At 36.5% G+C, this 23,703-nt stretch overlaps 1 protein-coding gene across 1 annotated transcript in view; it reads right to left on the reverse strand.

Annotated features, from left to right (window-relative positions):
• Positions 1–21,086, reverse strand: part of LOC136259237 (protocadherin-like wing polarity protein stan) — a 31,502-nt gene extending 10,416 nt beyond the window's left edge. The window contains exons 1-8 of the mRNA XM_066052725.1: positions 21,024–21,086; positions 8,044–8,246; positions 7,892–7,981; positions 7,238–7,308; positions 7,133–7,181; positions 6,794–6,906; positions 4,070–4,259; positions 3,514–3,745 (exon numbers count right to left, since the gene is read on the reverse strand). Of these exons, the coding sequence (XP_065908797.1) occupies positions 3,514–3,745; positions 4,070–4,259; positions 6,794–6,906; positions 7,133–7,181; positions 7,238–7,308; positions 7,892–7,967 (731 nt within the window). The 5' untranslated portion in view covers positions 7,968–7,981; positions 8,044–8,246; positions 21,024–21,086. The remainder of the gene's footprint in view (positions 1–3,513; positions 3,746–4,069; positions 4,260–6,793; positions 6,907–7,132; positions 7,182–7,237; positions 7,309–7,891; positions 7,982–8,043; positions 8,247–21,023) is intronic.
• Between the last annotated feature and the right edge of the window lie 2,617 nt (positions 21,087–23,703).

The following is a 23,703-nucleotide window of genomic DNA, read 5'->3' on the forward strand; positions in this document are numbered from 1 at the left end:
AGTTCAGCTACAAAGAAACTACCATGTAGAGAGTTCAGCTGCAAACAAATTTCCCTGTAGAGAATTCAGCTACAAACAAATCACCCTGTAGAGAGTTCAGCTAGAAACAAGTCACCCTGTAGAGAGTTCAGCTAGAAGAAGTTACATTGTAGAGAGTTCAGCTACAAAGAAACTACCATGTAGAGAGTTCAGCTGCAAACAAATTTCCCTGTAGAGAATTCAGCTACAAACAAATCATCCTGTAGAAAGATCAGCTAAAAGAAGTTACCTTGTAGAGAGTTCAGCTACAAACAAATCACCCTGTAGAGAGTTCAGCTGGAAACAAGTCACCCTGTAGAGGTATCAGCTAGAAACAAGCCACCCGTAGAGAGTTCAGCTAGAAGAAGTTACATTGTAGAGAGTTCAGCAGTTTAGCTGCAAACAAATCACCCTGTAGAGAATTCAGCTACAAACAAATCACCCTGTAGAAAGATCAGCTAGAAGAAGTTACCTTGTAGAGGGTTCAGCTACAAACAAGTCACCCTGTAGAGAGTTCAGCTACAAACAAGTCATCCGGTAGAGAGATCAGCTAGAAGGATCACCTTGCAGAGAGGTCAACTACAAAGAAATCACCCTGCTTCATCTTTTCTTCTTCCTGTAGTAAAGAAAAAAATGATAGGTTAAAAAGCCCTAAAGCCGGCCATAGGCCGGCTTTGGGGTATACAAATACAAAAAGAAGTGAAATCTAATCCAAAACAGCCAAGCTGTAAAAAAAGAGTGCGGCCCTCAGAAAGGCTATGGTGAAAAAAGATGTGAAATCCAAGGTGGTGGTCAAGAAATGGCTGTGATGGTAGGTTAATGGTAAAAATTTTAATAACGACAATTCAGGTGAATTTTGTGTGAAGACCAAGTGGCACCAAATTCACCTGAATTGTTGTTATTAAAATTTTTACCATTAACCTACCATCACAGCCATTTCTTGGCCGCCACCTTGGATTTCACATCTTTTTTCACCATAGCCTTTCTGAGGGCCTCTTTTTTTACAGCTTGGCTGTTTTGGATTAGATACAGTTAACATCAAGTTAAAAATATCTATCTAAATTGGCATGTAACATAGCTGTTGGCCACTTGTACAGTGGATTCTCTGGAAGGTAAGGAATTGGTGTAAAACATGTGAAAATTTAGTAAATGTACAGTGCACCAAGCCATTAACCTCCAAAACGAACCAATTTTTTGTAAAATTCATAGCTCGTTAACTACTACTGCCATTTACCTGAAATTTTAAACAGAAAGTGATTTACTCATACTCTTTACAAAAATTGAATTTTATGGTTATACAAGTACATCCTCTAAAGTAGTGAACTCCATCTTTGTTAGATATAAATTTACATTAAAAATGCATCAAGTTGGTCAATCTATAGGGTACCTCATGCATACTTCATATGTGGTTTTATTTCAGGTAAAGAATAAAGTTACATAGCCGTTTGTACAAATGTACATTTTCATGCCCATTAAAGCCATATTTGTGTTATTTTAAAAACGCATCAACTGTACACCATGATATCTCAACTAAACTTATTACATAAGTTACTGATGTTATGTTTAATAGAATTACATAGAGTTATTTAGTTTAAGTGTAGCATAAGGTAATGGCAGGCCCATTTGGCTGCATCAGTCATTAATGCCAACCCTTCTATGAGATTTGTATTGTTTCTTGTATTTCTTGATCAGAGATTTTCTAGCTTAGGCCCCGCAGTTAATCCCTCCAGATAGCCAAACATATAATTCCTGGCTTTACGAAAGAAGTTAACGATATTTTATTTTGTTACTGAGTCTAAGGCCAGTGGAATATTATTTCGAAGGCAAGGAAGAGTATAGTTTGTATGCGCTTTAGTATATTACTTAGTTTGTCCCCAACATCTCTCTATGGGATTTAATTCACAGTGAAACTTTGGCAACATTATGCAGGCATGCCCAAGATCATTCAAGAAGTGCTCTAATTTGGTCTTTTCTTCTTTAAAATCAATTGGTTAAAACATAGCGACGTATATGCAAGTGTCAGATTAAGGTGATTCTTTTTTAAAAAGATTTGCCTGGCTCTGCTGAACACATTTTTCAATTGTTGCTATGTTATAAAGTGATGTGCTATTAAATTATGATCGCTTAAAATTTTGGAAGTTTATGGCTTGGCGCACTGTAGCTTCAACCAATGGCAAGTTACAACACACTAAATACTTAAAAGCAGCACATATACCCACTTTGTGGCATGTGAGCTTTCTAATTGACCATTGTGGCATGCCAGATTTCTTGGCTACATGACATGTGTGTGTTGATTCATGATCTGTTTTTTTTTAACTATCATTATATATATGTGTGTGTATAAGTTTCTGATCCTCAGCTTGTATTTTATGCAGGTAGTAATACATGTAGCAGCCATAGGGTCATTAGGTGGTGCAGTGAGTATTGGCTTCTTATAAGAGTACAGAATTCAGTAAGAAGATTAGTGGTAGCCAGAGGTCAAATTTAGGGTCTCCTCCAATGATATTATATATTCCAGCTGATGAGGAACAAGAGCCAGCATTTCATGGTTATACCACCTCACTTGTTTACATAAGCACCATTCCAACAATGCTATGGCACATGGCTTACACAAAGTCAGAGAAATGCTGCTGCAGAAACTAGAATTGCTAGTTCTGAAGAAAGAATACAGAAATCCTTTAGGTCAGTAATCAAACTGTGATAAAAACATTGGATCGATTTTGTGTGTGCGTGTGTGGAAGCAGAGTTATCTCAAATCTGGTCACTTTTAGTTTAGAGTTTATATTGGACACATTTAGTTTAGAATTTTATGCAGAAATTGTGCTCTACAACATGTTTGTACCTATAAATCATTATATTGTTAACAAAGCAGATGTGTGCATCAGGGACGGATCCAGGGTTTGGTAAGGGAGGTGCACCATGACCAGGTAGTATAGTAGTATGGGTCTGGGGGGTACAGCCTCTAAAGCTATATATATTTTACATGTTTCACAACTGAAAATTTTGATGTAGAGTAGTTTTAAGCACAAAATATATATTTAAATTATAGCATGTTTTCTACTAAGTGGTCTGCATTGATCAAAAGATGTAAGGATCGTGTAGTGATAGTTATGAGCCTAAAGTAAATTTTCATATAGAATATGACATACAAAAGAACAAGTGCATTTAAATTCCTAACATCCTAAGTGTGTCCATAGGTTTACACTGCAGTTGCAGGTTTTCATACTCAGTAATAACTGTGGAACATTCTTAATAGTGTTATATGTGGTGACTGAGCATTTGACTAACTGCTCAATTAAAATATTTCAATCTTGATATAAATTTTTTGTTAAGGACACATTCCCCTGTGGTATGATACAGTGAAATGATCTACCTTCTGTCAAGTTACAATGGCAGACACATAATGCACCAGTGGTGGATTCAGAGTGGGGCACTCAAGCCCACCTTTGAAGATATATACGTCATGTGAACGTTATCACCTATATGTACACTCACCCATCATTGTGCACAACTGGGCTCAGATCATTGTAGTCAATCAGGTTGATGATAACTGTAGCAGTGGAAGTGAGGGCATTGTCAGCTCTATCTGTTGCAGTCACTACCAACTCATAAAACCTTCTTGTATCAAAGTCAACCCTTTCAGCGTTGACCACTATTAGAGTGCTGGTACCAGTTAAGAAGCCAAATGTAGTTGTAAAGGAATTCAGGGTTAGGGATGGTGTTGATCCTATAATTGAGAATGCATGTAGTCATATTTGTATGCGTAATTATTCAATTTTGAAAATTATCACTGCACACTGATGTAATCCTGCTGCATGGTTTATAGCTAAACTTTTCATGCACATATATAGGACCAGAACTACCAAATATAGGGTGTCATTTTGTAAGCAATGAACCTATTGAATTACAATAGCAGCCATTTTGTTTCTTGTTTCTTTACCAAACATTTCAGTACTATATATAACAACTGACAGAATAATCTGATGTGATCATGAATAAAACATATATTATGTGCAATGCGTATATTCATACAAGTTACTAGCTTAGTTACTGTCATTATCTGTAACAGTCAAAGTTCCAACTTCATATCCATTTGCCACATTTTCACTGATAGTAAATGTATAACTGGTCATGCTAAATTCTGGTGCCTCATTTCCCCCCACTGCAGTGTCCAGTACAATGACAGTATATGTGATAGTATCATCATCAGCAGGTACTACCATTGTCTCTGTGACAGTGACCTATTATTATGTAAAATATCATCATTTAAAATACACAGATGTCCCACTAGGAAGCAATGGGAAGTTCTGGGATCATCCACAATTTTCAGCCTTTATGCAAGCATACAAGAAATCCTCCCCCTATATAACACAAAGCATGCTGTACAAATGCTGATGTATATGTACTATGTGTGTATAGATAATGGCTTGCCCTACCCTAGTATATTCTTTGTGCAAGTGCATGAAGGCTGAAAATAATGGATGATCCCTAAACAGGGACATGTCCAGGAATTGGAAAGGGGGTATATGAGCTGGGGCTGCTATAGACATATAAATTTTAACATTAAAATTTTTTCATACATAGTTATTATGTACAAATAATTATTTAAATTGTATTCTTTCAGAGTGGTTTTCATTAAACATGAGTTCTGTCCTGTGAATGTAATCCCACTAGGGACCTGTAAGAAGGCTAAAGCCTGTGAATACAGGAAGTCAGAAACATGTAACTGAAACATTGAAGAATGCAGAAAAAATTCCAGACCCAGTGGTGACTTGATCCCCCGCAACATGCGGGAGTGTATAAACTGGAATGGTGAAAGAATGGTGGAATAAAATTTTTTAAAGTTCAATATCATTTTTTCCATCCAAATAAGTACAACTCCTCCCCTTAAGCAAGCAAATAAATAGGATTCCCCAATGAAGTCAGCTCATTTAGCATACTTTTCCTCACTACAACACTTATATGACTTATAACTCAATACTTAAATACTTATCTGAAACTAATTGTTTTAATGAAGGCTCAGTTTAGTATGCAATGTGGCACTGCCACAACAAACTTTGACTTAAATTTTTTTATACAATTGTGGAAAAGGCCCATTGTGAATGCTTTCGAGATAGTCCTGTTTCACTTTACTCAAAGATTTTTGCTTAGGCTCCTAGTAAACTCCTCACACAGGCTCTGCCTTCTGTGTTTGCCCTCCAGTGCCTAACTGGTAGAGTTGATAATAAATAAATGAATACTTCATTATATAGTAAATGTACTTTTACAATGCATACATGCAATTGTAGATACTAAACTTATAGTATCTATGATGCAATCAGCTAGCTAGCTAACATTTTTTTTGTATCATTTGGGAACAATGGTTAAGTCAGGAGCCTTCTTGGTATTCCCAATAATCTACTATTGTGTATGTTCATAACTGACTTTACAGTACATTACATTGGTAAACTTTGTCTATGGTGAGGTAAATTATGCTAAAAGAGCTGACTTCAAGGGGAATCCTATTTATTTGCTTACTTAAGGGGAGGAGTTGTGTTATTTGGATGTAAAAACTGATATTGAACTTTAAAAAATTCCATTCCACCATTCCAGTAGTCCATTCCAGTAGTCCATTCCACTATTTATACACTCCTGAAACATGTAGTATGCATATGGGCATGCACCAAAGGAGCTACAACAGCTGAGTTGTAATTTACAGTATGAATTATTAAAAGTAGTTTGTGTCATTATGCTTTTCAAAGGATATTCAGTATAAAAACTAGCATTTGTAGCACAAATGAGATGGGCATGTCTAGTAATGGGAAAGGTGTAGATTGTATGCATTGATTGCTGCATTAGAGAATCTGACTGTTCTATTAGGATATTTTTTCGTGTGCAATATTTCTTTGGTTTTGAGGATGGGCATGGATGGGGACTGGACACATTCCCCTCCCATTTTGAGTTCATCACTGAGTAGCTTTGATTATAAATATCACTAAGCTAATATTTAGTATGTTCATGCAAGTATTGTAAATGGCTCTATATAATATGCGTTGTAGGTTTAAGAATAGGAGGAGAAAGAGGTGCACTTACTGCCTATGTGCCCCTTCCTCTGCTAAATACAGAGAATCCAAATTTAGACATAAATTATTTGTAGTGCATAGTTCACAACATCACATAATTATTATGTTGTTATCATAATCAGTCATGCACCTTGAGGGTATAAAACAGTTATATTACTTTGCACACAAGTGAGGTAAATTTTCATTGCTTTCAGTTTAGCATAAAGCCAATGCAACTTGCTAAAGAAAAATAAGTGATTTGACTAATATCTTAACATATCTAGTGGTTATATTTTGTTTAATATTATATGTTGTATACAAGTCATATCTACAAAAATGCGACTGAGCAGGCCTGAAGACCATTGCCTTTTTGCCATATAGTAACAATAAATAAATAAATATATAAATATACAAATGTCTGATAGTTTGAGGACTTTGTAGACAGAGATCTACTTTGTCATCTCCTGGTCCCAAATTTTATGTTTGCGATTAACTTTAATTTACAGTACTGCATGACAAATTAATTCACTAAAAGTCCACATAATATCATAGTCATTTGGCAGTTACACTTTGTTATTGCATAATATTATTATCTGTTGTGTAGCCTGAGCTCAAAAGCAGTATGTCTTTATGAGTTGTCATTATGTATACAATGGACCAATTACGAGCCATTATTGTAATTTGCTAGACAGAACTCTATGTAGAGTATAATAGGACAAGCACATGAGACTTACTTCTATAAGAAAAAAGCTCCCAACTGCCACTTCAGATTCCAGAATTTGTCTTACAGTCAGCAATCCTGTCATTGAGTTTATCATCACATCATCTTCAACAATTGTAGGAGAAACTGTAGGATAGAAAAACAATTATTGATTCATATTGCTAGTCTACTGTGAATAGGTCTAGTTATTTATGCACATACCAATAGAATTTAGAAACACAAAAGGTAGTTGGGTAGTATGTTACTGATTGCTCTCCCATAACCAATAATACAAGTGCGTTTAAATAGTTTACACTTCCATTGTTATGGCATCACCATGTAGGTGAGTATAGCTGTCACATCTCATAATTACCTGATGTAATTTCATACAGCAGTCCAGCATCTGCATTATCAGTTGTTGCCTACGCACAAAATATATTTCTGTAAAATATTTAATCTATTAAATGTAGTTTTATACCATGACTTGATATGTAACATCCTGTATGGTAGACACTTCAAAAGATGATGCACCAGAGATTGTTACCATGCCTGACAATGTATTAGATATTAGCAAATCAACAAATGTATGCATATATAATATTGAAACAGATATTTGATGGACAACAGCTCTGTGTGTCATCAGGTAACTGCAGTTGTTCAATATCAATCAAGAAATTACATGCTGAGCTAATGAAAATTCAATTATCTCTTAATGTTGCAGTAATTATCACAAAAGTTGTATGCATTTAAAAATGGCACACTAAAAGGAAATTGTGCATAACGTACTTGTGTTATGCATATTGTAAGCAATTGGCAATGCCATCCTCACTGTAGTAGTTGTAAGCAGTCAGACTCTTTTTTGCTTACATAATAATCAGCTCTGAAAGGTGTCATGGAGAAAAGGGTCAAACACACAACACTGGTGTTGTATGGTGTACATATTTAAACTTGTTGTAAGCTGATGTAAAAACCGCAGAGGTATTGTAGGGTAGAACAGTTAAAGTCATCTATGCATGCATGCATGCATGTTGTGGAAAGTGGCCTATTTAATGCTTTAGCTTATGTAAAAATCTTCACCATGTATAAAATTCTACAACATTCAACACATTTAATTTCGTAACAAAATCCTCACCATTGGCTATGCGAACAGCTTCTAGTAGAAGTAGAACATAGAGTGTAGCAGCAATCTTCTTTGGCTGCTGCTCCATATTAGCTGAGATTCCTGCAAAACAATGCAATTTAATGGAATAAATAATCATATCTACCACTCATCAACCACAATACCTCATTCTATAATGGAATTGCCTTCATAGGAAATTGCTATGTTGAAGAAGCAGTTATCGCAACACTTTGAAGTACACAATCACATAATGCAATAAACTACAAATCAATATTCATTAATCTGTCTTGCTGGAAATGTAACCACATCCACAATGCAGCCTAGCTTTACTTCTGATTGATTTTATTTTTGTGGTACTTGCATTCAACTGCAGCTCCAACATTGATAAAGACAAAAAAATTAACACAATAAGAGCAAATGTACACTACTCTCCATGAACAATTTATGTAATAATAGAAGGGATGAAGGAATCTGGAGGTAATTTTAGTTGTGCTATTAATTATTGTAATTGCAAGGAATGCCCCTATTTAATAAGCAATCCATTAGCTGTAGGTCAGGTCATGCATGACACTGGCTGATAAGTATAGTACTACTGCTTAACTAACATACTATTTTCAAGTTACATGCAGTATCATAAAGAGTTAATATCTGGATTATAAATCTTACCCCACATACATGTATAGTGGTCTATTTGGCATATCTTCTGCTCGTTGTAATGATTCAATATTAATAATGTGGTGGTTAGCTAACTAGCACAAAATTGACCACCGTTTTAAAAAAAAGTATTAACTGTGACTGTTGATTTTATGAAGCAGTGATCTGGCATGGGGAATATCTTAAATCATGCACAAAAGCATATCAGTTTAATCACACTTTAATCACATATTATATAAATAATAGTGTGTGAGACATCAATCTTAGGGGTGACACTCTTAACAAACTTACTTTCAATACAGAGATTTATAGGCTGGAGGGTAAATCAGCTAAAATGCAGCTCAGCAGCAAGTTCTGAAGCATAACTCTCCATAACAAACATTCCTCATGCTTTTTTTGAAAAACATTGATGATAAAAGATGAATCAACTTTTGCCTGGCAATGTGTGCTTGTGGTCCACAGCAAGTTTTAAAATTGTAGCCTGTTGAGTGGGTAGAAAAGAACAACTAGTGTATCACCTAAGTATATTTTAACTTTACCACCTCCAGATTCCACTATTGAAAGTATTGAAATAGGTATTGATTTCTGTAGCTATGTAGGTATAGATCCTATAACTCGACACATGAGTGTTGTAATGATGACACACTGCATGGAATAACCATGTGTACCTCATGTAAATGATTACATTAGCAAAAAACCCCATTTCAAATATTTCAAATATTTTTTGTAATTTAAGGTATCTATGGTTTATTCTATGCATATCCTCAAATGGGTAGGAATTTAACTTATAATGCTGTGTTTCTGAACTACACATTTAATGTGTTGACTTTTCAGTCATATGTAATTCCACACACATCACTTGTTTTTGTTTTGTGCCATGGCTATCAATGGTGTTCAACAGTGAGAGATGTCTGGAGAACTGCCTACTTATTTAACAGTCGCTAGCTATTACAAAAGCAAACATGGCAAACCTATAAATCAAACTATAGCAATTTTCATGCTTTACAAGGTGCTGTAGCTTCGAGTTTATTCTATTTTTAAAAACCATGTGACCTCACTACCTGAAGGAATGATGTTGTCAAAGCCAAGGTGATTATTACATCATTCTTGAGGAATGTTTATCCACTGAAGAATCCTCATAGTGCATGTCTTTATTTGTTTAGTCTTTAGACAATAATGGCCTGTGTGACTGGAATCTTGTTAGTTTTTAAAAGTCCCCAGGTCAAAGTTGTCTTACCCAGTAAGACACCTATGTATATATGCAGATACAAGTCTCTTACCTAATAAATCCCTGCATACTTGAACATATCAAAACATTAAGGCTGAAACAGATTCCTTCTGATAACTCACTGGAAACTCCCAAAAAATATCATTAGCTTTACGATGTATATACGTAAATGGCCAGTTATGTCTGTCTAATGATTTGATTTGATTTGATTTGATTATAATTTTACAGTACTGCATACTGGTATAGAATAACAGATGTACAATTAATGAAATCATTAGGGTACAGTATTGATGGTCCACTAGCTCAGGGCTACTAGCCATTAAAAATTATTATTTTTTACTTACCGTACTACATTACTATTAGTACAGTGGCATAGTCCAACATATCAAGCATATTGTGCACTTTTTGATAAAAGCACCAAAATTGGTACACATGTAGACTATCACCTTATAAACATATTTGGATATGGAGGTGTTCAAAATTGTACCCATGGTAGCCATAGCAATGCATTAAAATGAGTGCCATGAAAATTGCTATTTTTTAAATAGAAAAGCATCAATCAATAAAATTTGTCACAACTGTAGTTATAGTGAAACAAATAAAGAAGGAAACAACAAGCAAACATGAATTAGCCACATGTAGAGACCATATAACATTTATTTTAAATGAAGTACTGCCATAGTGCATGATAGGTGATGCACTGCATGTGCCACTCAACATTTATTGATAGTGAAAGTTGCAGTTCCAGAAAGGTTTGTAGGTGTATTAATAGATGCCCTTGCTGGTAGCTATGTAGTGCACTGGTTGTAGGTCAGTCTTTGTTTTGTCAGCACAAACATGCATGTTATCCATTTGTATGCTCTGACTTTATTGCATCATATCTTCATCTTGATAGCAATGCATCTGGTAGAATCTGGGACCTTTTATTTTAAATGCCAGAATGTGACAGCAGAGCCCTTTACTTCTCCTTTGAATTAGACATCAGAAGAGATATTTAAAAACCTACATGATTTTTTTACTACCTAAGACTTTGCGTTGTCAAAATAAATGATGGAAAAGTATTCAATGAATACCAATACATATGATATGTACAGCAGGCTTTGCTACAACAACCAGCTGCTATGAAGGAATAGGGAGGAAAAGAGACGATCCATTCCACAAGTGTACAACTTTCACGTAATCCTAGTAGGAAATAGTGTTTTTTTTGTGGCAAAGAAGGTGGTACTGATGCATGGTCTACATGCAATGTTAAGTGCATTGGTCATAAACTGGAGCCATTTGGCAAAACAATGCTTAAGCTTAATATGCAGGACCACTGAAGCCTATAGGGGTGATACTATTCATCACAGCAAGCTTCTATAGTTTGGCATCTCACATCTAAAGCTTTTTAAAGAAAATAGCTGATTCCCTATAGTGTGATATTCAACTCTTCTTACAACTGTATATTGGCTGTCAGACACATGATAAAAATTTCCACCATGAAAATCAAGCATGTGCCCAATCATTATCTGTTGCAGAGACTATAGGTACAAAGAGTGATATACTGTGCATCTTACACCACAACCTCTATAAATTAACTGCAGCTCTATCGATGGACAATTCAGACTGTAGCTATATACCTCAGAACTACCATCCAGACACTAGCTATATAGCTGATTAGAGGTCCACCAATATGACTTTTTTAGCCAATATTCTGATAACTGAATAAACTAATATCAACAAGTTGATTAACATCGAGGTGACATAAATCTATTTTCAAATGATTTTCCAATTATAAAGTAACAGTATAATATCTTCTGTAGATTATACACAAAGTTTACATTACAACCTTAAACATAAACATGCTTTCCTACTTGCACAGCTACCCATAAAGATGCATTTCTATATCTGTATCTGCTGCATGTTGCCATTCCAATATTGATACACAAAAAGAAGGAAGATATAGTCAATAACTGATACATAGCCAATCCAATTGTCGGCGCACCTCTATAGCTGACTCTCTCAAAGCAACAGCCATAGCCATGCAAGTCAACATCATGATTTCGTACACACTATATACTGCATCTGCAATATTCGGCTTCTCTCAATGACACTTTTAAATTAGAGTTGACTATCACAGATGGACTTGTGTGCCTCCACTGCCACAACAAGAAGCCTGAAAGCAGTCAATTGTGCCATGCTCCATAAATCTAAAAATCATTATGATATGTAGTGCATGCATGATGTAGATAAGAGTGACAAACTCTCCATATAGTTAGCATATATGTGGCTGTCCAACAGATCTTGACAAAGTAACACAGCCAGTTAGCACATGAAAGGGAAGTCACTGCTCTGATACAGATAATGGTATTTGGAAACTGTGCCAAATGCTACTTAAATTTCATTTTTCGATGGTGCTGCATTGATATGATGATTCAAACTGGCATGATAATAACAAAAAAGCTGAAAAACTATATAAACAGCTGGACTGATATAGTACAGCATCTCTATCTTTCAGCAAACATTACTACGAACTTGATTGTAAAGGACTATTTCAGCTTGTTTGTAGTGATAGCAATACCTGACAGTACTTTCAACCAATAATAGCAACAACCAAGGGAATCCATGCTGCTGTTTGCTGCACAGACACAGACATGTCAGAATTTCTAAATATCTATCTATCTATATATTATATATATATACAGCTTTTCTACCATGGTACCATGCACTGTAAAAGATAACTGGTAAACATGTAACAAGAAGATCGCGACCTTCACTAATAAAGGTCCTTAAGAAGTCCCCAGATCCAGTGACTCTTTGCTTAGGATTTCTTAAGGGAATACAATGATCAATGATTGCATTACTCACTTGAACAAAGACTTAGCATCACATTTTGTTGTCAAAAACCATTCGCTGGATTCACAGAGTTTCTAATTGTAGTTTGAAATCGCTTGCATGATGGCCATTTTGTAAACCATTGCTATGGCTACCATGGGTACAGTTGTGAGCGCCTCCATATTCAAATATGTTTATAAGGTGATAATCTACATGTGTACCAATTTTTGTGCTTTTATCAAAAAGTGCACAATAATTTTGATATGCCGCTGCACTATATAAAAATTACATTACTTATACTTAAAGAGTTACATTAAAGGGGGGAAGGGTGTGTTGGAACATCTACTACATGGGCATAAAAAATGAAATGTACAAGGGTTGTCATGTCTAAAGTTTGATAAAAAATGCGACCATAGAAACTTATATATTCTTGTCTTGTTAGTTTTAATAGATAAAGATAAGTCAATAGAGGGTAGGGCATTCCACAATTGAGGGATTCTATTGAAGAAAAAATGTCTACCAGCATTATTATTGTTTCTAACATGCCATTTGAGGAGGACCTGGTATTTCCATCAACAAAAGTTATGTAGTCTGTGATATTGAAAGAAGGAGAGGGATACTTGAGTGACTTTAGCGTAAACACTATTTTGTTAAGCTCAAAGGTGTACATTAAAGGTAGTAGGTTAAGTTGTTTGAGTCTTTCAAAGTAATCAGAACTGTAGTCATTTAAACTAAACTTTGTTGCTGTCCTCTAGACCTGTTCAATAAGTGTGATGTCCTTGATAAGGTTAGGTCTCCAAATCACTGAACAGTATGTGACTTGCGATCTCACTAAAGAAAATACAAAGTTCTCTTGGCTGTTGCTGTTTGATGCCTACTGAAGCTGCGATGGAGCAGTCTCAACATTCTGTAGGCCTTAGGAATTATGTTATTGTAGTGTTGATCCCAAGATAGGGTCTGATGATATTGTAATACCGAGATCTTTATGTGAGCTGTTTGTTAAAACCTGTGTGTCAGCTATTTTGTAATTAGTGATGGCTTTTGTATTAATACTAAGGTGGACACTCTTTTTTTTGGATTAAAGCACATATTATATCTCTTACTCCACAAAGTTGTTGAGTCTAAATCATTTTAAAAGGCTGAAATGTCTCCGGGGCTACAAATAGCATTATAAATCTTGGTGTAGCAACGTTGAAACCGGGTCACTACTGCTGACCCGGATGACCCACTGACCCGGATTAATTAAAGCCGAGACGTGTTTCGGCTAGTCTCGAGCGAGCGAACGAGTCTACATTTTGAGCGTTTGATTCGTGTTGAGTAAATATTGCAACTTCAGGCTAGCTGTAGGTTGAAGACCAAAAAAAAAAAAAAAAAAAAAAAAAAAGGTCTTCACCTACTGACAATAGCTACCCCTCACCATAGATACCCTCAATTTCGTGCTACATACTACACTTACTAACAAATGAGCGTGGCTGAGCGTATGTTGGTAATGCGATAAGTGGGAGTGGCTCACGAAAGAGCTACGCGATAGCGTTTATAAGTTTCCACGTCGTCAAACGAACAATTTCGTTTCTCACGTGATCCAATCCGGGTCAGACCCGGATGACCCGACCCGGTTTCAACGCTGTGGTGTAATCAATGAATAGTAAAGTTTTACTGATGGTAACACAAGATGGTAAATCGTTCATGTAAACTGATAAGGAAAAGTAAGGGTCCCAAAATACTCCCTTGGGGAACTCCAGATAGAACCAGCAAGGGGGCAGATGATGACTGGTTAATACAAACATGTTGAATTCTACCAGATAAGTATCTCCTGAACCACTACCACAGTTTGCCCTGAATGCCAAAACTGTATAGCTTACAAAGCAACTTATCATGGGGAATATTGTCAAAAGCTTTCTCTATATCCAAGTAGATAACGTCAATTTGCTTGTCATGGTTGTTGTGCACAAAGTTTAAAATACTAGCAATTTCTGGAGAGTTGACCTGCCTTTGAGGGTACCAAATTGCACTAAAGAAATAGATTCGGATATGAAGTTGATAATTTAATCATATACAAGTTTTTCAAGTACTTTTGATACATTGCATAAAAATGATATGGGCCTATAGTTGTTAACTAAGCTCTTTTCTCCAGGCTTGAATACTGGGATGATTATGTGAGTTGCCCATTCAGTTGGTATTGCAAATTTCTTCAGACACTTTTTAAACAACAGGTGTAGAGGAAACCATACAAGGAACAAATATTGAGTATTCATGACCCTATTCCATCTATCCCTGTGGCCTTTGTGACATCTAAACTATCCAGTTCTGCAAGCAGTGTAGGCACATCGGAAGTAAGGTTGTCAATATTATTTGGGTTGATGGAACTTTGAGTAAAGGTTGAATAAAAAACAAGTTGGCATTCTCTTCATCACAACTCCCACATTGAGTGTTGAAATACAGCAACTCAGATATGGATCTTGTTTTTGTGTTGTTACGAATGTATCGATATATATATTATCATGTAGTTATTCTGTTTTGAAAAATCATTTATCAATTTATTTTCAAAGTTAACTCAAGCCGTGATAATGGAACTATGAAGTTCGATTCATTCTCACAGTGTTTCAATTTGTCCAGGTTGAACCACTACTTAGTTTTTCTTCTCATAGTTCTTAGATATTTTACTTGGTGTCTTATAGTATTATTAAACCAGACTGGTTGGGTGTTATGCATAGCTGTTTTGGTTTTGGGAACAAATAAATCAATGGCACCTAAAACAGTGCTCTTAATTGTGAGCCATGACAGTTCTATGTCTAGAGAGTTAAGGTAGGAAAAGTCAGTATCTAATAAGTGAGCACACATCTCAATGTAGTTTCCTTTGGTAAAGTTAATGCTAGCATTTCAGAGGCGGATCCAGGGGGGTTCAAAGGGTTCCATGGAACCCCCCTTTTTGGAAGAGCCTCTTACTCGAGATACTCTAATAGAGCAGCCAAGATCGAAATACATTCTCTAATAGAACAGTCACAGTATTGTTCAGAGGAGCAGTGTAGCGAGTTATGTAGTTATAAATAAGGAGATAGTGTTGGTGAGGGTGAGGCCTTAGGGTGAGGGGCACTGCTATTGTCAGCAGGTAATGACTTTTTTTTTTTTGGTCTTCGACTTACAGCTAGACTAAAGTTGCAATTCCTTGTAATTCCACAGTGGAACTGGAACCCCCTTTTGAAAAGTCTGGATCCGCCTCTGCATTTTGGTAAAATTAGGCTTTTGGAAATTCAGTTGTATTTTTTTATACAGCCTCATACTTTTAGCTACTTGCGGAAGTAATAGGACATAGTTGCCTGCCCCTCAACACAACATGGAAGTAAAGTACGCGCATTAGGTACCACAACTTACGATTGTACATTAATAATGGAACGTACCTTAGCCACGCCCAGTAGCTGTTCTGAGATCACACAAATCACCAGCAAAAAAAACGAGCACAATGAAATTCTCAAATCACGCCTATTATAGTTATGCCCTATGCACTTAGTTAGAAACAATATACGTACATTCCAGGTTGGTTTACACTCAAGGGGATGGCCGACACGCGAGCAAACAATAATCGTGCTAATAATCTATATGCATGGGCGCGCGCCAATTTAGTTTATATAGTAAGATAGAGTAGGTTGCTTAGGCCACACTTATTGTATTATTATTATTAACACTTTAGACTCCAATGACTTGTAGCTAATAAGGTGTAACAGAAAAGGGACCAAAGTAAGGGGAAAAAATCCCTCCAACCCCAGGATTCGAACTGCAGGTCACCCAATGTCCAGTCGGGGCCACACTCAGTCTTTTATTATTTATTATTAGCACTTTACAGTCTTCCTCCAGGAGGGATGGATTTTCTTCCTTAAGCCTAAAGTATTTATTTATTATTATTAATACTTTACAGTGACCAGCACTGAAATGTTTCAAATCAGAAAGTTAGCTCAAATCAATGTGGGAAGGCGGCTCATTACAATCCTTAATACATGTACCTGACTGTTTTATTAGAGTTGGTTGAATCTGAATGGGCTCTATTAGAGTATCTTGATCTTTAGTTTGTTTATCATTATCTGTGGAGTGAAAGGGTTTAAGTTCCTTCTCCTGACATCTCAGCTTATTTAGCCTTCCTTTCCTTCTGCCTAACTATGTAAGCAAGTTCGTTTATAACATCATTAAACACTGAAATAATTATGGTGGTGAAAACTGATAATAGTTAGCTAATGACCAAATGCTGTGGTGAAACATAGCAATGTGGACGGGGAATCTGATTTTTTTAATTTACACCATCATTAATAAATAATGAGATAATACACATACATCCTGAAAACCTCGGTCACATGTGACCACAAAGACTGGTTCAGAATTGAGACCAGTGTGGGTGGGTGGAAAATACAAAGAAAAAGTGTCAGATTATAACTACATATACATGCATCTAAAATTAAAACTACAATAATTACATAAATACTAAGTAGGGCACAGCCACTCCCTACAGTCTCTTGCCATAAAAATCCTCTGGGGTGCCGCAATGCATATCTTTTGAGGCACCATCCAGCAATGGACCAGCATTCATCTCACTGAGGAATTGGTTATGGACAAATCCTTATAAAGAAAATGGAGTACATTGCAAGTGTTCAAAACAGAAAATTGATGGTAATGACCCAGCCAGCTGATCTCAAGGGTCTCATAATAGTTAGTGATATTTAGCCAATCAAGTTCTGATAGTATTTGGTGGTACTCGATTTTATACATAAAATTAACAATAAGTGGTCTTATGTTTGCTCGCTGACACAGTGTCAGGAGCAGGCTAAGGGATGGAGCTATATAAAGTTAGCATACATGTACAACAGACATGCCATGGTGTCATTCTGGGGGTCTGGTGCATGCCATTATGACGCCAGTGATTTTATATACTAATAATTACAAAATTTATATGATTCTGTTATGTGCATTTTGCACCATGCTGTAGTGTTAATTCAACTTAGTTAGCTCATTGGAAGCAGTATCAGCGCTCTTCTTAGAAAGTCGTATATATAAATAATGCATGTCTTTGGTTTTTCTTCCAGTATATTATGAGACACCATCTAAGTGCACTCATGAGGCCCAGCAGAGTCAGGTGCCAGCTTATTCACTGTTATGAATTTGATTCCCATAAACCATTTCCCTGAGTTTTTCTTCCTGCATGGAGTTACTACACAAGAGACCATCTAAGTGCACTCAGACTCTAGGCCAAGCTTATTCAATGTCATGAATTTGATTCCCATAAGCCATTTTCATTTTCACACAGAGTCCAAAGAAATGTGTAGTACTTGGTTACGGCATACGGTAAACTGAAAATAGCTAAAATACCGTATTTTGGTGATAACTCACCTTTATTTATTTTGTTTTTTATTAAGGCTTTACAACACAAGTGCTAAAGGTCTGCAGGACACCTGATCCTACAGCCTGTTTCTCCTTTGCTAATAAGCACACAACTTTACTTCCTGCTCTGTTACATTCTGTAGACTAGTCTAGTAGGTTGGGAGATTTGAAGCTGCTAGTGTTAATCGCTCAAGAGTTATAGCGTGGTTTGTGAAGGGCTTTGAAGCATTACTACACATCAAATTGCTGGTAAACTAGTTACGTTTTCGCCAAGGTGATTGATGAAAAACAGCCAGCAGACACATAAGCATAAGCAGGGACAAAAAGCTATTACGAATAGCTTTCACAAATCCTTGCAGTATCACTTAGAAAATGCAATTAAGATCACTTTTTTGGTATCTGTCCTTGCCCCCACTACTACTAAACTGTTCTAGGCCTAGCCTATCTAATATAGTAGTAAAACTGATGTGAAATAAAAGTATATTGTAGTGAAATTCAAAAAACTGAGACATGGCATTATTTAGGATGAAATGAAAGAATGTTTTATACAACTAGGTAAACAGGTAAACAAGGGTACAAGGTTACACATGGTTATAGTCAGTTGTGGTAGGTCAGAAGAATACCACCTGCTCTCAGCTATTAAGCACCGGATAATGCCACCATGTCTTATAAAACTTGAACAAATCAATGATATTTCATGAGGCATATAGCCAGCAATACTTATTATATGGTCCTGCATTGCTACTGCTTGTGGATCATGAGAATTGCCTATTTCCCACTCACAGATTCCAGATAGCTTGGTACACGTGGTAATCCATCATCGGCTGCAGCTGGTTTTGCCCCAGTTTTGTTCACCCACTTGAAATACTGCTGTCTTTAAATCGGTCGAGCTTAGACTGAAAGATCATATGAAGCAGCTGCTGGTCAACCAATTCATTGGTATTTGTACAGATGTGGTCTTTCTGAAAAGGTGGTCATTACTGATGATGTAGTTAAGTATGCCTTAGGCATTTTTGGGACCTAATTACAATGTGGTCTTTGTACATAGGTGGTCATTGAAGTGAAGTGGTATTAAGAGGTGGCCACTGAGGAAGGGTTTTACCCTTGTTTACTTGTGTTTACTCTTCTTTACCTGTGTTTACCCTTGTTTACCCTTATATACCTGTGTTTACCTGCGTCTACCAGTGTTTACCCTTGTTTACTTGTGTTTACTAATGTTTACCCTGTGTTTACCCTTGTTTTCCCTTGTTTTCCCATGTTTACCTAATGTAACCGTGTTTATCAGTTTTCCCTTTATGATCACATGATAAGGTCAATGTCAACTTAGGTTGCTCTCAATGAAGTGTTCTAAACTATATCTGTATCAAGGAAAATGAGATGACCTTAAATGCCTAGCATTTTGGACCAACCTACGTAGGTGTATTAATAAACAAGTCATGCCATACATGTTTGTAACTTAACTATGAAGTTTTTGTTAAGAAATGGTAGGTGGTCATTATAAAAATGCTTTTGTTTATGAGGTCATTAAGTATGCCTTAGCCATCTTGGGACCTAATTGTAATGCAGTCTTTGTACAGAGGTGGCCTTTATAATGAAGTGGCCTTTGAGAGATGGCCACTAAGTAAGAGTTTTACTCTAATATACATGTATTATATGACCTGTTCCATTTTTCTGTTTCCGGTTTCCATTTCCACTGTTTCCAATGCCCTGCCAAGTAGCCACAAACATGCATTGCTCACCACAAGTTCTATGATGTTTGAAGTTTTTGACCTCACTTTTTTAAAGAGTATAGTACACGTACATGTACATGTATGATAGAAATAGAGCAGGTACTACTTAGAATTTTATAGCTTGTACCTGTGTGGTAAACACAGAGCTCAGATCAAAGGAAAGCCAGTGCATATATATCACATATTGCACTGACTCAAAATGTTAACGAGATATACGCACTGCTACCAGTGTGTATATCTTGTTAAGGAAGTGCGTATATCTTGTTAAGGCAGTGTGTATATCTCGTTAAGGCAGTGCATATATCTCGTTACACACTGCCTTAACGAGATATACGCACTGCCACCAGTGCATATGTCTCGTTAACTTGAGACATTGCACACCAAATAGGAGTGCACACTATATCTAGAAATCATCAGATTTCTTTGATGTTACACTGTTATCCTCTTCCCTTATATAGGGAATCAAGCAAGCTGTGATTGCGGGACTGAATTTTGCCAAACAACCTGTGATTGTGGGATTCAATTTTAATACATCAACAGTTGTTTGTTTTTTACTTTTGTAAATGTAGTAATTAAGGTAACATAATTAACACTAGTCTCTTAAAATTGCTATATTAGCAAAAGTAAAATCAAACTACTGTTTGATGTATTAAAATTGAATCCCACAATCACAGTTTGTTTTGCAAAATTCAATCCCGCTATCACAGTTTACTTGGTTCCCTATATAAGAGAAGGGTATAGCAACTAAAGATTTTGCCAATTAGGTGAGTCTGCATACTAAAGTAGAACATATTAGTTATACCATGGGCACTCGTGCTTTGCCTGTATATACGCACTCGCACTCGGGCCTGCAGCCCTTGCTTGTGCGTATATATCAGGCAAAACACTTGTGCCCGTGGTATAACTATTGTATGTACCACTCTGCTTGGGCAGTTCAAAGGCACCGCCAGTGCCATAATTTGTATATTGCACTGCTGCAGACTGCAGCAAGTGCATTATAACTTATAACACACTGGTTTCGGTTTTGCAGACCGCAACGAGTACATTATCCGACTGCAGTGCAATATACAGATATTGTACTGGCTGCGGTTTTGTGCAGCAATGCACAAGTGTCGGCAGCCGAGACCACTATGACACCTCACCTAATAGGTGGAAAGACACCTCACAGATCACTTGAATTCTTTTATAGCCTGACATGTAAAGGTTGATTGTGGGCCATAACGTCACCAATACGTATAATCTTAGCAAGCAGCCAATGGCAATCGAAAACGAAGCCGATGCGGTGGCCACAAGCCCACAACTCTAGTCTACATATATATATATATATATATATAAACGTACTTATACACCTTACTAGTTTGGTGCCATCTGAGCACAGATTAAACTGTAGTCCACTTCGACAATGACTCAATAAAACTATTGTATTCTAAGTAATACTCACCTTTACATTTGATTGTGGTAACCAGTTTTTGTCATGCCACCAGATTCGAGTTTAGCCAGTGTGAATAGTAAGAATTAGACTAGTATCATTTAGTAGTTAGGTTTGTTTACTTAAACCGTCTATTAGCTGCTTTTTTTCGCTCAAGAGAATCACTATGGCGATTAGTCTTGCACTTAGTCTGTATGGCAATTGAGTGATCACCCTGGCATGCTGAGCACTACATGATGAGAGTCGAACAGCGAATGCAGGTCAGTGATATAACCCATAGCATACTAGCTTTCAATATCTCGGGTGGCTGCAGACTGTAGAGGGAACGTCATTGCAATGTTCGGCTTGGTTACCCACAATCGATGTTAGAAACCTGGCCTTTATAAGTGTTACAGCTGTCTTGTGAGACTCTCCCCACCTATTAGGTGAGTGGTACATAACAGTTATACAACGTGCACTCGTGCTCTGCCTGTATAAACGCACTTGCCTTCGGGCCTAATGGCCCTGAGGCTCGTGCGTTTATATCAGGCAGAGCATTCATGCCCGTTGTATAACTATACATAGGAAGACTTCAAGATATGGGCACCAACAAAGGCTTTGGCCTATCCTGGCAATTTATCATTGCCAAGGCATCCCAGCCCAATTAAATACTAATACTAATGATGTCTGCTCCCATTGCTGTGGGCCTACTTTGTACGTAAGTTACTTGATTTCCGAGGCCGGAATCTACAGCAGTTTTGTACAACTTTTGCCACTGCTCCATTGACACATTCTTATTACTTAATGGAGCTTAAATGATAATCCTTTATTACTATCCTCATCAATTCAATACAGCTCTTTGGATATGTTTAGAAGAAGCTTTCTTAGTGTGATCACTAACATATGGGCGTCTACTCCCTGAGAGGCTCTGAAGAGGGATGGTCTGCTGTTTTGAAGCTGTACAGAGACATCTTTGTATTTAATTGTATGTATGTTGTGTGCTCTTGTAAATAATAAAAAAGGCTGTTAAACATCATCCATGCATTAATAATTGAAAGCTTTTGCAATAATATCGGTCAATGAATGGTTTTGTAAAAGCTTACAAAATGTTTGCTGATTCAGTAAAAGACCAGGGTAGCTAAATATTTCAAATAAAAATAGACGGCTGTATATATAGGTCCACTATATTGTTACAGTCAAAAAATATATATAGCAGCCACAGCTCAGAAGTCTCTATACAGTATGTTATGATAATACTATATACTTCAGCTTTATTGAGTCACTGTAAACACAATGTATTCTAGTTGTGTATATACTAGGATTTGCTGTTGTGGCCATATGCATTCAAGAACTGAAGCTGAAGTTGTTGACAATTACAATCAATACAATATTATATGTCATATTTGTATTTCAAAATCATTGACTGTTGTATAAATATTATATATACGTGCCTTGAAATGCAGTCTGTTCATGCCTCATTGCCTTTATGTACAACATGATCATGTGATGATAAATTGATGACAAGGAAACAAACATATAATATGTGACTGGGCCTGCAAAAATAGGGAATTTGGGCACATGATTTTTGCCTACTTTTTCAAACTTCAATCACTCATAACTTTTCGTACCATTATGCTATGGCAATGGAACTTTCAGCTCTTAGTAAAAATTTAATTGTCTTTATGATGCAAGTTACAGAATGTACATATTCTCTTCCACTACTGTGATATTACCTGTAGCATGACGGGGTGTAGTTTGTGCCCACGTGCCCTGTTTTCACAGGCCTGATCACATATAAGGTTTGTCATTGCACATCTGTAGCTTTAGTAAATGCATGTCACAAAAAGCTGAACAAAGCTGTAATGTTGTCAATTGCTCATTTGAATTTTTTTTATCCATTAAGGCTTTACATGCAGTACAAGTGCTAAAGGCCTGTAGGACACCTGATCCCACAGCCTGTATAACATATAAGGTATAGTTTTGTTCTCTACATGTGTAAAGTGGATACATAGTTACCCTACTTTGCCCAAAGATGCTCATTTCTCAGATATTTATCTTCTTTTCTCCTAAATGGATAATTTTAGGAGCATTCTAGCACTAGTGATTGATTTAAGCTCTGACATATATTAAGGACACAATAGAAAAAACCTCCATAATAAGGACAAAAATTTTGGTCCCAACAGGTCTGGTTAACACATTTTTTATCTCGAAAGAGAAAACCTATATTACAGCATAAAGTGGCCAAAATGTCTGGGTCCCAAAATGTCCTTAATAGAGAGGTTCCACTGTAATCTGTTTTTTTGGAATGATTTCAGGTAAAGTTCAGATTATTTCCTTGCATGTCATCAATGTATTATTTACTTTCAAGTGTTGCTAAGAAGCTTCCATAGCTATACATTATCATAATTTTCCAATGAAAAATGAGTATAGCAACTTATTTTGCACCACAAAATCTAGCTGGCGGTTCTGCTATTGCTACACACAGTGAAACTGGTTATCTTTGGGCCAAAACTTCCTGACCTTAGTAAGCAGGTGGCTGCATTAGGCAGGTCACTTTGTACACAAATGACACATTTGGGGATTGTTATAATGGCCAGTTTAGGCATGTGACCTTATTATACAGTGA

The sequence above is a fragment of the Dysidea avara genome, chromosome 6, assembly GCF_963678975.1.
Source record: "Dysidea avara chromosome 6, odDysAvar1.4, whole genome shotgun sequence".
Lineage (NCBI taxonomy): Eukaryota > Metazoa > Porifera > Demospongiae > Dictyoceratida > Dysideidae > Dysidea > Dysidea avara.